Here is a 14,853-nt window from a genome sequence, read left to right as displayed (position 1 = left end):
CTGAGCATAGAGGGCCCCAGGGAGTTGAGGAGCCCTGCATTCGATGGTGGTGCGGGACGTCCCGCACAGGGACGGGGCGCGGGGGGGGCCACGGGGGGCCACGGGGGGGGGGGGGGGGCAGTACCCACCTCTGCAGGCGGGCTCGGTCTCGTTCCACTGGGGGTTGTCGGGGTCCAGGCACTCGATGATGACGGAGCCCTGCTCCAGCGTGTAGCCGGGGTCGCAGGTGAACTCCACCACCGCGCCCACGCGGTAGGCGCCGTCGCTGCTGGTGAAGTTGCCGTACTTCACGAACGGCTCGTAGCAGTTCCCCCGAGCGAACGCTGCAAAAAAAAGGGATAAAATGCGAACCCGCGTCGCAACAAGGTCTCTCCTCTGCTACACATTTTAACCCTCCAGTTACTTACCGGAGCCTCATTAGGCCCAGGGACACATGATAATCCAACGGCTCGATGCTACGAGCAGAAGCCATTTCCAAATATCTCCCTAATTCGAACACACGCGCAGCCTGTTGATTTAGACTTTCAGCCCCTCGCTCCCTCCCTTGTGTGCATCTACTGTTGTCACACTCTGTTTACTGTGGAATAAAAACACGTATTCAATGTAAGGACTGGAAAGCCCCCAAACCGTCTTCGTGTCGCAGTGGGAAGACGTAAGGCGAACCTTCACAAATGGGGATATTCCACCACCAGCTCAACCGTGTGTGGCTCCAAAACAGAGCCGCAGACCATGGACCACCTCATAAGATGCCCACTGCTGACAGCGACCAGCACCATAGAAGACCTGGCCAGGTACACCCTACCGGCCCAGCTTCGTGTAAAGACGTGGGCAAGCACAGTCTGACGCAGGACGCGAAAGAAGAAGAAGATACATATATTTTTCCCCACCACTGAATGCACACCTCTGCAGCACTACAGTAATATTTTTTTTTTTTACATTTTAATTACCCTCTCACCTACTTCTCAGCTGGCACCACTGCCTCCTTTGATAGCGCTGCGCATCCAGATATCTGACCTGGGCGCTACGCTAGCAGCTGTCGCCCTGGCTCACTGCTGACCCCTCATTAGTGCACGTAGCACTGGGCCAGTGAGTGCGTTCAGCAGGCGAAGGCAGCCCCGGCCCAGCCTCGCTCACTCAAAGCAGGGGGAGGCACGCTCGAAACATGTTAAAACCGAAGAGGGCGTGAATATGAATGAGTCTGCTGCGGAGAACGGGGGAAGGGGAAAAAAAATAAAATAATTTTTTTTACGCGAGACGCCAGGCGGAATTTGCATATAGTTTCGTTTGCCCGGTAGGGAACCCGAAGCCAGGCGGAGCGCGGCGTGTGAGAGAGGGGGTCAGAGGCCAAGGTCAAGAGGAGGACTCGAGCCCTCGGTCTCCGCGCTAGCCTGGGAATGCTAGCGCCAGAGGCGCGCTCCCCCTCGACCGAGCACTGCTGCGTCGACACGAGCCGGGGGTTCCAGACGACGTTAACGCCGCCGTCGCGCCCGCTCCCCTGCAGCGTGCGTTATTCAGCTGCGGCCGTGAAAAGATCACTCCGATGAATTCTCGACGTAATTTAAAAAAAATAACCGACTAACACGCTGTCCCCAGGCCAAACGGCATTTTCCTGCTTTAGAATAACGTCTGAATGCTTTAATTAAAAACCCCACACTTTAGAAAGGCGTTGGAATTCAATCAAAATAAAAACATAATTAAAACGGCAGCAAAAATTGTAAAAAAAAACAAAAGATGAAGAATTCCTTTTCGCAGAAAGGCTTTAATTAACACTTTTATTGAAATTTGATATGATTCACGAAATATCTAATAATTTGAAACAATTTGGTTCTATGATGTTTTCCTGTTTTCCTGTAAACTTTCAAACCTAAAACAAGACCAAACGCACTTAATAACACGGAGACCCATGTCTCAGCCACGTAAAGAGGAGGGATAGAACTTGCTGTTTCCCACGTAAAAATAATAACAAATTGCATACCTGGCATGCCTTAAAAACACACACACACACACACACACACACACAAAGAACCTTGGAACAGGCAGACCGACTGTTAAGGCAGTGATTTGATGTAATATCTCCACCAAGAGTTTCAGTGATCCCCGAAAAGATTAAGCAATCCGATAAAGGATAATGGGATTTCGGGACTCATAACACAAGCGGACCGGGGGGAAGCTGACATGTCACCGCGTAAGCTTTCCTTCCCAAACACTGAAGTCTTTCTGAAGAAGCCGACAGGGTGGCAGTGGATAAGGATTCGGTATTATGAAAAGCAGCGCCTCCTCTCCGAAAACCACAGTAAAAAAATCGCCTCTGCGCCACCATTCTTCCTCCCATTGTGCTGTGTGATTTCTACCGCTGTCCTTCGCAGATAAAACCCAAGTTCTAAGCCAGGGATGCCAGCGGATCGTGAGAGGCAGCCCAGCATATTTGAGGGTGCGGGAGGGGATGGGAGACAAAAGGGTTAAACCGCTCTGTTTGCATTAGCATCAGGGGGTTTGACTTTATCTCTGGCTTCCTGTACACATGGGTTATTTGTTACATTACATTACATTACAGGCATTTAGCAGACGCTCTTATCCAGAGCGACGTACAACAAGTGCATCAGTTCAAGGTGCATTAGTTCATTTGTGCAAATGAAACTGGGGGGGGTAAATGGAATTGGCAGCAAAGGATTGTAGGCCGTGCAGCGGCGGCGGCGGCGCGCAAATGGGGGGGGGGGGCCTAGGGGCAGAGCCCCGCGGCGGCTCGCTACCTTCGTATCGCACGGCGGCGCCGGTTGAGGTGCCCGCGCCGTCGCTGGTGAACTCGACGAAGAGGTGGCGGCCCGTGCTGGCGACGCCCTCGTTGGGCAGGTACTCCACCTCGTAGGAGTCGTACACGGGCGGGGAGTCGATGTTGTTCCCGTCCTTTATCAGAAGCCTGGACGCAGAAACGAAACGGAAAGGCACGTTGAACTGAACCGAACTGAATCGAATCGAATCGAATCAAATCTAATTGAATTGAATCGAATTGAATTGACACTTGCATTAAATCACTGGGCCCACGAGTCTCTTACCTCGAAGCGGCGAATACGAGACAAGGTCTCGGGAAGCCCACTGAAGCGCAGCAATGTGCCTCACGTTAAGTTATTTCCCACGAATGGTACAGCCGCCCGTTTTACAAATGAGACTAAACTGTGACTCCACGGCTCCTGTGTCACTCCGTTCATTTGCATGGAGGGGGTTACGCGGGTAATTATTCTAAAAGACATTTAGTCAGTTTATTTCTCCCTCAAACCCCAGAGGTTTTGAGTCACCCCTCCAAGTGAGAGGTTGGACCTGAGAGAACTCAGCCTGCTCTGGTTGAATTTTACACCCAGAGGTCTAATGTCTGGGTGACTCAGTGTGCGCGCGATAGCATAGCTGGAGGAGAGAATGCTGTTTGAATGGCCATGTCCACGCTAACAGCGTCCAGGCTCGCCGCCGTCCCTCGCTCACCTGTCATCGTCCTCCGCCAGGGCCACCTTCTCAAAGTGGATGTGCAGCCGCTGCTCCTCGGGGGCCTCCAGCACCCAGTGGCAGGTCAGGTTGTTGCTGTAGTTGCCAGGGAAACCGGGAGAGACGATGCGCCCCACCGTGGCGTTCTTGACCATTCCCCCGCATGCGGCTGCATCAGTACGGCGAGAGAGAGAGAGAGGGGGAGAGAGAGAGAGAGAGAGAGGGGGGAGAGAGAGAGAGAGGCAGAGAGAGAGAGAGAGCGAGAGAGAAAGAGAGAGAGAGAGGAAGGAAGAGAGAGAGAGAGCAAGAGAGAGGAAGAGAGAGAGAGAGAGAGAGAAAGAAAGAGAGGGGGGAGAGAGAGAGAGAGAGAGAAAGAAAGAGAGTAGCTCTGACATCATGGAAATCGCAACTCATAAAACAAGGCATTGTGGCATGGGAAGAGGACCCTTACCCTCTCTTACCCTTCGAGTTTAAAAAGACAGGGTGGACAGGAAGAGAGGGGGAGCTGCCTGCCCTCTGAGAGCTGTAGGACTGAGGGACAGGATCCACACCATCGATCACAGCAAAGTGAGGCCTATCTGTGCAGACCAGCTGCTGGGGATAAGAGCTTCGGGGGGCCAGAGAGCAGCAGGGTGAGCTAAGCTGAGAGGACCGCGCTTCATTAAGGCGGCCGCACCGATAGGCTGGCCTGGCACCGCTCTGCTCTCAGCTGGTAATCAGCCACAAGCAGGCCTGCTCCCGGCCCCCTGGCCCCCCGGCCCCCCGGCCCCCCGGCCCACGGGGGATCCTCCACATCGGTATGCCAGACGCGGGCCCCCTTAACCCCCCTCACCTGGCGCGTCCGTAAGCCCCGGCGGACCCACACTCGGCACGTACCTCCCCGCCCCGCACCAACCACAGCGTCACGCCGCCTGCTACGCGCTGCTCGATGGAACAAGCAAACAAGGCCCTGAATCTCATTTACTGTCTTTTTTTTTTTTTTTCTTGTGGAAGGGGGGGGCGGGTGTTGTTTGGTAACATTGGTAACAGAGGCGGAGCTCCGCGCTTCTCGCCCCGCGAGAGAGAGAGAGAGACCCACTCGTGTGCGAAATTGAGATGCGAGCGCGCTTCGGCCCGCCGAGGAAACACAGGCCGATAGATCGCTCTCTCGCTCTCTCTCTCTCTCTCTCTCCGCGCCCGGGTCCATCGGAAAGCCCGCCGCGGTCGCTTAGAATTCCGCTCCGTCCGCCGCCCGCCTCCGTCTCTGTCGCCGCGCAAAGCCAAAATCAATGACTAAACCCCTCAATTCAATCGCGAGAAAACAAGGAGCCAAAGGCATGAGAGTTCACTGGAGCTGGGTTTAATTACCTCTGGCTGGAAAATATCTAATCCAGTCATCACCTTCCTGTACAGCTGCGACAGGGGGTTACTGAGGATGAGGTCCTACCACTCGGAGATTGCACTCTCTTGTTTCTGCCATTAGGGACTTTGGTATAAACATTAAAGTAGCTTATGGGAAAAAAAAAAAAAAACCTCTTTCTCCATTGAAATGAAATTGTTACAGCAGTTATGCAATATGCAGTGATTTGTTAATATTGAAATCAATTAGAATTTGGCACCACTGAAGAGTGGAGAGGCCTTCAGTTGGCTGAAACCCAACTGGCATAAATGCTTGCAGCGCTACCTCATATATCCCTCTCTCTGCTGTGTTTGTACTTGTGCATGCATATGTTTTTATGTGTGAATGTTTGTATGTGTGTTTGTGCATATGTTTGTATATGTGTAAGTGTGTGTGTGTGTGTGTGCGTGTGTATGTGAGTGTGTGTGTATGTGTGTGTGTATGCGTGTGTATTCATGTGTGTGTGTGTGTGTGTGCATCTGTGTGTGTGTGCGCACGTACATCTGTGTGTGTGTGTGCACGCGCGCGTACATACATGTGCGTGTGTGTGTGTGTGTGTGTGCGTGTGTGAGTGTGTGTGTGCCGGTGTGTGTGTGTGTGTGAATGCGTGTGTGTGTGCGCACGCGTGTACATCTGTGTGTGTGTGTGTGTGTGTGCGCGCGCGTACATCTGTGTGTGTGTGTGTGTGTGTGTGTGTGTGTGTGTGCATGTGTGTGTGTGTGTGTGTGTGTGTGTGTGTGTGTGTGCGTGGGTACATCTGTGTGTGTGTGTGCATGTGTGTGTGTGTCTGTGTGTGTGTGTGTGTGTGTGTATGTGTGTGTGGAACCCTTACCCAAGCACTGGGGCTCCTTGCCGCTCCAGTAGGGCGTGGTGGCGTTGCGGCAGGCGAGGCTGGAGGGCCCGTGCAGCTGGTACCCAGTGAAGCAGTAGAAGAAGGCCTCTCCCCCAGCATGGAGGCTGGTGACCGACACATCCCCATAGGCTGGCCGGCGGGGGAACGCACAGCTCAACACGAAGGCTGGAGAGGGAGAGAGAAGAGCCCCAAATTAGAGCCTCCACACCATTAGCGCACTTGAGGATTTTATAGTAAATGCTTCAGAGAAAGTCTTTTTAAAAAAAAATCACCTGGTTATTATTTTGGGGTCTTTGAAAAAGGAGATGATTATCACTTTCTGCTTTAGGGTACTTATTTGTCAGTCTGTGATTTGGGGACTGATTATGTTCTTCCAGAACAATTGTGCACGTTGATATTTCTTAATTAAATTTGAAAAAGAAGACTAATGTTTTTCCTCTGAAACCCGCCTTTCAAATATTTCTCAAAAGAGACCTACTCAAACTGGGGTCTTCCTGGGTTAGTATTATATGACATGGTGCCATTTGATGAGCTTCATTTCTGAACCTCATCAACAGATACTTAGATGCTGATTTCTGAGTATCAGGGTTTTGAGATCTGTGATAAGCTTTTTAGTTCTGTTTGGCCTCTGCAGCACATGTGTATGTGCATGTGCGATTGTGTGTGTGTATGTGTATGTGCATGTGTATGTGTGAGTGTGTACATATGTGTATGTGCGTATGTGTGTATAAGCATGTATGTGCATGTAGCATGTGTGTGTATGTGTGTATGCGTGTGTATGTGTATGTGCGTGTGTATAAGCGTGTGTGTATGTGTATGTGAGTGCATGTGAGTGCGTGTACTGTATGCGCAGGTGCGTGTATACACTTGTGTGCATGTGTGCGTGCGTGTATGTGTATGGGCATATGTTTGTATGTGCATGCACGTGTGTGTGTGTGTGGGTGTGTGTGTGCGTGTATATATTTGTATGTGCATGTGTGTTTATGCATGCGAGTGTATGTGTATACACACGTGTGTGTTTGTGAGCATGTGTGTGTGTTCCTCTCTTTAAGGCAGCACAGGAGTGCGACCCTGTCCTGTAGAAGGGATGACCAGCGGAGCAAGACAATTGCCTCCGGACGTCCTGCGATGTCTCCATCCCCGCCCCGAAATGGATGGCTCCACTCTGGGCGCGTGCAATTATCGCGCGGCCCGGGATGATAGATTAGGCCGGCTGCATTCCTAATGGGAGCTGTAAACAGCCCTCCCCTCCCCTGTCCGTGCGCCCCCCCTCCCCCCCCCTTGCCTCTGACCCGCGCCCCGTGCCTCTGTGTCTGGCTCGGTCCAAGCGGCTGCCGCTCATTACCCAGTACTGGGGGAAAAAAAGGCTTGAATCTGCCAGGCTGTTTGCCTGAGAAGCACTCACCAAGGAAGGGGCTTTCCTGACAGAAATATCAGAGCGCAACAGAAGTGTCATATCCAGAGAGGAAATGTGTGTAAGAGAGAGCGAGACAGATAGAGAGCAAATGAGAAAATAGAGAGAGAGCAAACGAGTGAGTGAGTGAGTGAGAGAGAGGGACAGAGAGTCTGTGTGAGAGAGAGAGAGAGAGCGAAAGTGCCGTTGTCAGGCTGCCAAAAGAGGCCCTCCCTCGCAATGCGGCGAGCCCAAATGGCGCTAGGTAGCGGGGAAGACAGCAGGTGGAGGATGTAAAGCAAGGAGCCCTCTTTCCCACCCCAAGCTCGGGAAAAAAAATGAAAAACAGCAAGACAGCGCTAACAACCCTCACACAAACAGCTTTTGAGAGAGACGGAAGTGCTGCGGGCTTTTCTGTGTACAGGCAGGAGCTGTGTGCAGAATTAGCCTTGTCGATACATAAAGCAGTTTAGTGAGCTAAAAGCCCATCCAAACAGCACCATCGCCGCCTTTTAAATCCCACTCTCCGTCGCCGCATTATATAAATGGACATTAAAGCCTGCCGTTTTACAGCCTGCCGCCGTCAGATCGAGAGCATTAAAATAAAGGATACTTCAGAAAGCAATTTAATTTCAACAGGTTCTCTCACCGGGCTAGAGGACATTTTGATATTATTGAGAAGGCTTACCCACAGCAGTCACACTCAATAAGAGCACCCGAACGGTAATGAGAGGCTGTTTTTTACAGATGGTATTTAGAGAAACGAGGAGGTGGGTGGGGGTGGGGTGGGGGTGTGGGGGGGAGGAGAAATATGTCTAGGCCGCCGTCAGACTACAATGGCTTGCATTGAGGGCCATTGGAATGCAGTGTGGTGCTCTGATGCTGCTGTGTGGCTGGAGGCCATTGGAATGCAGTGTGGTGCTCTGATGCCGCTGTGTGGCTGGAGGCCATTGGAATGCAGTGTGGTGCTCTGATGCCGCTGTGTGGCTGGAGGCCATTGGAATGCAATGCGATGGTCTGATGTCGCTATGACGCTGGAGGCCATTGGAATGCAGTGTGGTGGTCTGATGCCGCCGTGTGGCTGGAGGCCATTGGAATGCAATGCGATGGTCTGATGTCGCTATGACGCTGGAGGCCATTGGAATGCAGTGTGGTGGTCTGATGCCGCTGTGTGTCTGGAGGCCATTGGAATGCAGCGCGGTGGTCTGATGTCGCTGTGTGGCTGGAGGCCACTGCTGGCTTCATAATGCTTTCTCTGCCCTTAATAGGGCGATAAATCACGCTTTACCTGGCAGTGTTTATCACACACAGTTCAGTAGGTCCAATGCGCATTAAGACAACGAAGGCCACATCTTGATTTTCAGTCAATACCATCATTAAGGCTGCCTGTAAGGGTTGAGTTACCGGCGACATCTTGAATTTCCTACAGAAAGTATAACTGTCCTTCATATGGCTGACCAGGCGCTAAGATATCCCTGATTAGAGGGGTTCGGACGGCAGGGCTCTTAAATTACAGGCCCTCTCAGATCATCCATCAGAACGTACAGTTTGGGAGCGTGCTCAGAATTTATTACTGTCTAACTGCATATTCATCACCATGTCAAAACAGTGGCTCTGAGATGGAGGAGCATAGCTCACTCACAGGGAAAAGCAGCGGGATCAGTCACTGCGCTGTCTCTGTGTGTACTCTCACAATAGAAACGACAGCCGCTCGGTCCATATGCACTGAAGCTAACTTCCTGCGACACCTCGCCTCGACACAGCGCCTTCCTGTCCCCCCGTCGCTGGAGAGCGGGGTCTTTCGTGCTTTGGGCAAAAGTATTTTTTTTTTTTTTTTGCACCTTTTCCTTTGTTCTTTTGAGAAGCGTGTTCTATGTTGGGCATTACCCCTGTGGCACAGAGTTAGCTGTGGACTCTGTCACAGAAAATGAGGGCTTTAGTTTTTTTTTGTTTTTTTTGTCCACCCCCCCCCCCCCATGCGCAGAGAGAGTTAGGGATCTCTATTTTCAGAGGGAGGCATGTGCCTTGATGAATAGGAGCAATTTTTCCCCCCGGTAAGCTTTGGGACTGTGGTAAACAGGTCAGGAGTGAAACGGCTCAGATGAATGTGCCGCGGCAGCACAGAAAGTGAGTGTGCTTACATTTAAGAGCCAAGAGCAGGGAGGGAACACACCCGCGTGGCGCGGGGGGGGCTGGGGAAATGGCGCGGCCCACACGATGCCCTGAACGGCTGAACATCGCACTGCGCAATGTGGGGCGCCCGCCAACAGCAATGCCTGAGTCTCAGTGCTCTGACCAACATCAATGCCTGAGTCTCAGTGCTCTGACCAACAGCAATGCCTGAGTCTCAGTGCTCTGACCAACATCAATGCCTGAGTCTCAGTGCTCTGACCAACAGCAATGCCTGAGTCTCAGTGCTCTGACCAACATCAATGCCTGAGTCTCAGTGCGCAGACCAACAGCAATGCCTGAGTCTCAGTGCTCTGACCAACATCAATGCCTGAGTCTCAGTGCGGACTGACCAGCAGTGCTGTCTGAGTCTCAGTGCTCTGACCAACATCAATGCCTGTGTCTCAGTGCGGACTGACCAGCAGTGCTGTCTGAGTCTCAGTGCGTGCCTAAAATACAGTGCGCTGACCAATAGGTGGATCTTGGGTAGAAGCACAATCCACTTCCTCTTCCAGACTCATAAATAATGCCTGTGCAACACTGTTAGTATATCACAGCGATGTCACGGTCAGAGCCATCCCTCCCACTGGGCAGATCAGGCAGTGCGCCTAGGGCCCCGTCTTCTCGCCTGCCTGACATTGGTTTCCAAGCAGAAGGACCAGAGGGTGCCAATGTTTTATAGGGGCCCCCAATTATTTTGACGCCTAGGGCCCTCAAAAGTCTAGCGACGGCTCTGGTTATGGCACTGTATTTGTTATTGTCATGATACGTGTTTTTAAAAGTAAAACGTATTTGCTTAGAACAAAAACATGCACTCTAAAGAAAGAACCAAAAAGAAAGGGCTACGGAAAACCGTTCTTATTTTTTTTGCTGAGCCCAGGCAGGGCAGTGGAGGAGAAGCTCCCGTCGGTTGAAGGGAATACAAAAGCAGAACAGAAAGGAATGAAAGCTTGCAAATGAAACACAGCTGTAAGGCTAAATGTGTCGCCAGCTTTTACGGCACAGGCTCCAGGCACCTGCGCTATAACTCATCGTCTCCCTGGCAGCTCCTGGTGCGAAGCCCCCACAGTTCTGTGTCCCGGAGCCGTGGTGAGAACGCACAGGGAAGCGCAGCTCCCAGAGCTGTCAGCAGGACGCGCGCCGCTTACCTGGAGAAACTGCGCTCTGGGGGAGTCCACCTGGCCAGGCGGAACCACGAAGCGCGCGGAGGTACAGTAAAGCCTGCCTCCCTGAGTCCAGCCCCACCTCACCACCAACAGGGAGCTACTGCACCCCGACTGTACCAGGGCTGATTGACCTCACCACCAACAGGGAGCTACTGTACCCCGACTGTACCAGGGCTGACTCCCCTCACCACCAACAGGGAGCTACTGTACCCCGACTGTACCAGGGCTGACTGACCTCACCACCAACAGGGAGCTACTGTACCCTGACTGTACCAGGGCTGACTGACCTCACCACCAACAGGGAGCTACTGTACCCCGACTGTACCAGGGCTGACTGACCTCACCACCAACAGAGAGCTTCTGTACCCTGACCGCACCAGGGCTGACTCACCTCACCACCAACAGGGAGCTACTGTACCCCGACTGTACCAGGGCTGACTCACCTCACCACCAACAGAGAGCTTCTGTACCCTGACCGCACCAGGGCTGACTGAGGCTGGGAGCCCTGCAGGCCAGCGTGTAATTACCAGCAGTGCTGCTTTCAGTCAGTCGGGCTGACTTCATCTTACTGTGCACCAGCGACACCTCTGGTGGATCGGGTCAACTGCAGTCTGCCTGTGCCAGCTGTGATAAGAACACTCCTCTAATTCTATGCAAATCTGCCCCTGGATTTTCAGAGTGAGAGGAATCAGCAGCTGGCAGCGTACACTTCAGACGAGACGCCTTTGCATGTACTCTCCCGGTTCTGCGGGATTGAGATGGTTGAGCATTTCCTCGAAATAATAAAAAAAAAATTGGGGATAAAAAACGATTTTAAAAAAACCAGCCAATGAGCGAGACAGCAGGGGTCCCGTCGCCCTCTCCTCCGTCTTTAAAAAAAAAAAAGAGTTTATAACCGGCGAATTAGAGCAGTGGGGCCAGGCCGCTGCATGGGGGTTTTTTCTTATAACATTATTACATTGTCATTTCCATTCCGGCAGGACTTACACAGTGCGGATGCTGAAGGGAGGCATAATGTCGAGCCAATTCCCCCCCGAGAATTAAACCACCGTTGCTTGCTGCTTCCCATTCCATTGTAGCCGAGTGGCTTTATAGGCCATAAAGCTTGATTGTTTTGCTATTACAAGTAATGACGCCATGGCAACTGGAGTTGGGGAGATTAGCTGGCGGTCAGGCTGCAGGCAACAGATGCTAAATTAATGTCCTCCATTATCTGCCCCAGAAGAGGCCGTATAAAATCCGTCATGCCGCAGCGGTGATATACGTCTCGCTTTCAGGAAGAGCTCGCCGCCTTGTCTAACCGCGCGGCGGGCGGAGGAAGCTCACTCCCGCTAATGACGAGACCGAAGCCAAGAGTCGCTGAAGAGCTCGCCTATCTCAAACTCCGCCCACTAGCCAGACCGACGCCCAGAGTCGCTGAAGACCTCACCTATCTCAAACTCCGCCCACTCGCCAGACCGACGCCCACAGTCGCTGAAGAGCTCGCCTATCACAAACTCCGCCCACTAGCCAGACCGACGCCCAGAGTCGCTGAAGAGCTCGCCTATCTCAAACTCCGCCCACTCGCCAGACCGACGCCCACAGTCGCTGAAGAGCTCGCCTATCTCAAACTCCGCCCACTCGCCAGACCGACGCCCAGAGTCGCTGAAGAGCTCGCCTATCTCAAACTCTGCCCACTCACCAGACCAAAGCCCACAGTCACAGAAGACCTCTCCAATCACAAACTCCGCCCACTCGCTAGACCGTAACCCAGAGTGGCAGAAGACCTCTCCAATCACAAACCCCGCCCACTCGCCTCCGCCTCGCCGCTGCTTCTTCGGCGCAACGTCGACGCATGAGTCATGATGCACATGCACCGGATCAGAGAGCGCTTAAGTAAGTGCCGTTCGACCGGATCGTAGCCTACCCACCAGCTACAGCGGGTGAAGGGAGGGCCGATTCCCTACAAAACTTTCCATCAACTTAATTGTTATGCGCAGCGAAAATTAAAACCAACGGCGACGAGGCGCGAATAAAAAAGCGAACAGACGAGCATTCTGATTGTTTCCCGCAGCCGACTGTCAGAACGACGCACTCCTAAAGGGAGCCGACTGGTCCAGAGTTACTGTCCTTAATAGCATTTATTGAGCAGTTGACCGTTTTACGATTGAGAGTTTAACCCAAGCGCGCAAATATCAATACGCCGCAGCTGCGTCGCGGTAAACCTCTCCATTTAATTTCTTTTCTCAGGGATGATGCTATTGATCTTCGCTTAAGGGTAATGTTTCATCGGAGAGGCAGGGAGAGCTGGACTCGTGGGCACGTTAAACGAAGGTTTCTCTCTCGCCGGCGATGAGAAGGATAACGTCACCCCGTCGCCTCTTCCGGCTTCCAACGGGGCGTAATAGGCGTGACCAACCGACGGCGCACCGCGGGAACGCGCGCAGTCCCCCAGAGCTGCGCTATCAAACCCGCGCGTCGAATGGAGCCGGAAGCTCTCAGCGCGACGGCGCGCGAACGTCGGAGCCGTCCGATAATCCGTGAAGCGACAGCGAAGGAACGAGAGATGCAGGTGAAACGCACGTGTGAGCGAACTCAAGGTTCGTGGAGCAGGACGGCGTTTTTTTAAAAAGCCCGTCGAAATCGAGGCGATATCTCAGGGCCTGTCCCGCCGCCCCGTCCGCGCCCCGTCCGCACCCCGTCCGCGTGCGGAGACACCTCTTCCCGGTCTGCCGGCGCCCCCGGGGGGGTTTCGGAAATACGTGAGTCGCACCCAGAGGGAGCCCACGCCCGCTTTTTAACGGGGAAGGCTCATCAGTTAGGTCTCCGATACTTCACGTGACCCGATGAGAAATGCGTCCTCCTCTTCCCTGAGCATTAATTATGAAACACAGGGGGAATTCAATTGCGCTCAGTTCATCAGCCCTCGTTGAGGATAATCGCGTGTGACGGGCTCGTTCGGAGAGGGGCCGGGGCACGTGGGACGTCTTGTTCGTTCCGCGATCGGATTTCACGCCGCCTCGCATTAACCTCCCCCGTGTGACTTGGGGGGGGAACTCGAAAATAACACCATAGACGACGGGTGACTGGGACTAGACAGGCTCCCTTGGGAACTGCGGGGTTTTGCACAAGCCAGGAGCCCCCCAACTGCCACCGACGACAGGCGAACAAAAAAAAAAATTGTCTTCGCAATAAAGAAGCGTTGAGAATTCCTTAACGCGCATGATTCTTAATGCCGGGTTTAAATTGCCCAACTGACTGTGTGAGACATTCACAAAGCATGAAAGCCACTTACGCTGACATAAAGAGTCTACCACATTATTCCCCTGCAATTTAAATGCTACTGTGAGTTTCCCCACACTTTGACAACATAAACCTGAGATCCTTTGCATCGAGGGGGCTGGGCTTGTGCCGCCTCTTCACCCCGTTAACAGTGGTGATTCTAGGATTTTTTCCAACGGGGGGGGCCCGGTGGGGTCTAAGTACCAGGCTAGAGCCGGTGCCGCCCCATGCCACCCCTCTAGCCACACCCCATGCCTGTGGAAGGTTTAGCTATGGGCCATTTTCAAAACAGTGCAAGAGAAGGAGAAAGGCGAAAACCCCTATTTAATCACTGTAATTCCATCCCCTCTGACTTGCGGCCATGTGAAAGGAAATTGACAATGCCAGCGAAGAATGTAGAACAATGCCGGCAAAGATCACAGAACAACGAATACTGGCAAGATAAACTCCAGCTTCTAGAACACTCCGTGAATTGTGCCTCGCTACCATGTTAACGATACCAACTCTGACACCCTTTCGCTCGTTCTTCACAAACGTCTCTCTTAATTATGTACTTGCCTTTCAGATTTCAGATCGCCTCTTTCAACGACTTCTCCCCACGCGTTTCCCCCTGACTTCAGTGGAGTCAGTCGTGCCGTGGAGACGCCCGGGGACGTTAACGGTGAGACGCCTCCTCCATGTCAGCAATGCTAATGTGCCCGATGCTGCAGACGTTTCCCCGAAGCTCACGGTGGCCAGATGGCCTTCTAATCACCCTCCAATAAAAAAAGCTCGAACAAACACACTGCACCAGAAACCAGCCAGATTCTTTATCGACCTCCATCGTCGATCTGGGATTGATTTTTTTTAGTCTTTTAAAGCAGTGCCCAGCAGCCTGCCCCCGTATGTACTCTTCAAGTCATTTAGACGGGGGGGAAAGCCGAGTGGATCACAAGACAGAGATGGGATTACAGGAACAGGAAGTGCTGTGGTGGGGAATCAAGCCCTGCCCTGGCTGCACTGGGAGGATTTGGGTTCATAGTTGGCCTCCACCCATTGGATGCATCGGCTGCATCACACGGTCTCCCGTGGGACTGATTTCTGATTGGACGCTGGGAGGGACCAAAACTTGAGATTTCACCCATCTTACAAAGAGTGAGATATCACAACAAGGGACATT

General features: G+C 52.7%; 1 protein-coding gene across 4 annotated transcripts in view; it reads right to left on the bottom strand.

Moving 5' to 3' along the window:
- The window catches only part of LOC118236395 (seizure protein 6 homolog), a 207,165-nt gene that overhangs the window by 31,719 nt on the left and 160,593 nt on the right, over nucleotides 1-14,853 (bottom strand). For all 4 annotated transcript variants that reach the window (XR_004767027.1, XM_035434742.1, XM_035434741.1 and 1 more), the window contains exons 5-8: nucleotides 5,685-5,870; nucleotides 3,475-3,643; nucleotides 2,751-2,917; nucleotides 129-323 (exon numbers count right to left, since the gene is read on the bottom strand). Coding sequence is in view for 3 of the 4 variants with exons in the window: in XM_035434742.1 (XP_035290633.1) it covers nucleotides 129-323; nucleotides 2,751-2,917; nucleotides 3,475-3,643; nucleotides 5,685-5,870 (717 nt within the window). In the remaining variant the exon portion in view is untranslated. The remainder of the gene's footprint in view (nucleotides 1-128; nucleotides 324-2,750; nucleotides 2,918-3,474; nucleotides 3,644-5,684; nucleotides 5,871-14,853) is intronic.

Source organism: Anguilla anguilla, chromosome 9, assembly GCF_013347855.1.
Source record: "Anguilla anguilla isolate fAngAng1 chromosome 9, fAngAng1.pri, whole genome shotgun sequence".
NCBI classification, from domain to species: domain Eukaryota; kingdom Metazoa; phylum Chordata; class Actinopteri; order Anguilliformes; family Anguillidae; genus Anguilla; species Anguilla anguilla.
This window is presented reverse-complemented; position numbering and strand designations above follow the sequence as displayed.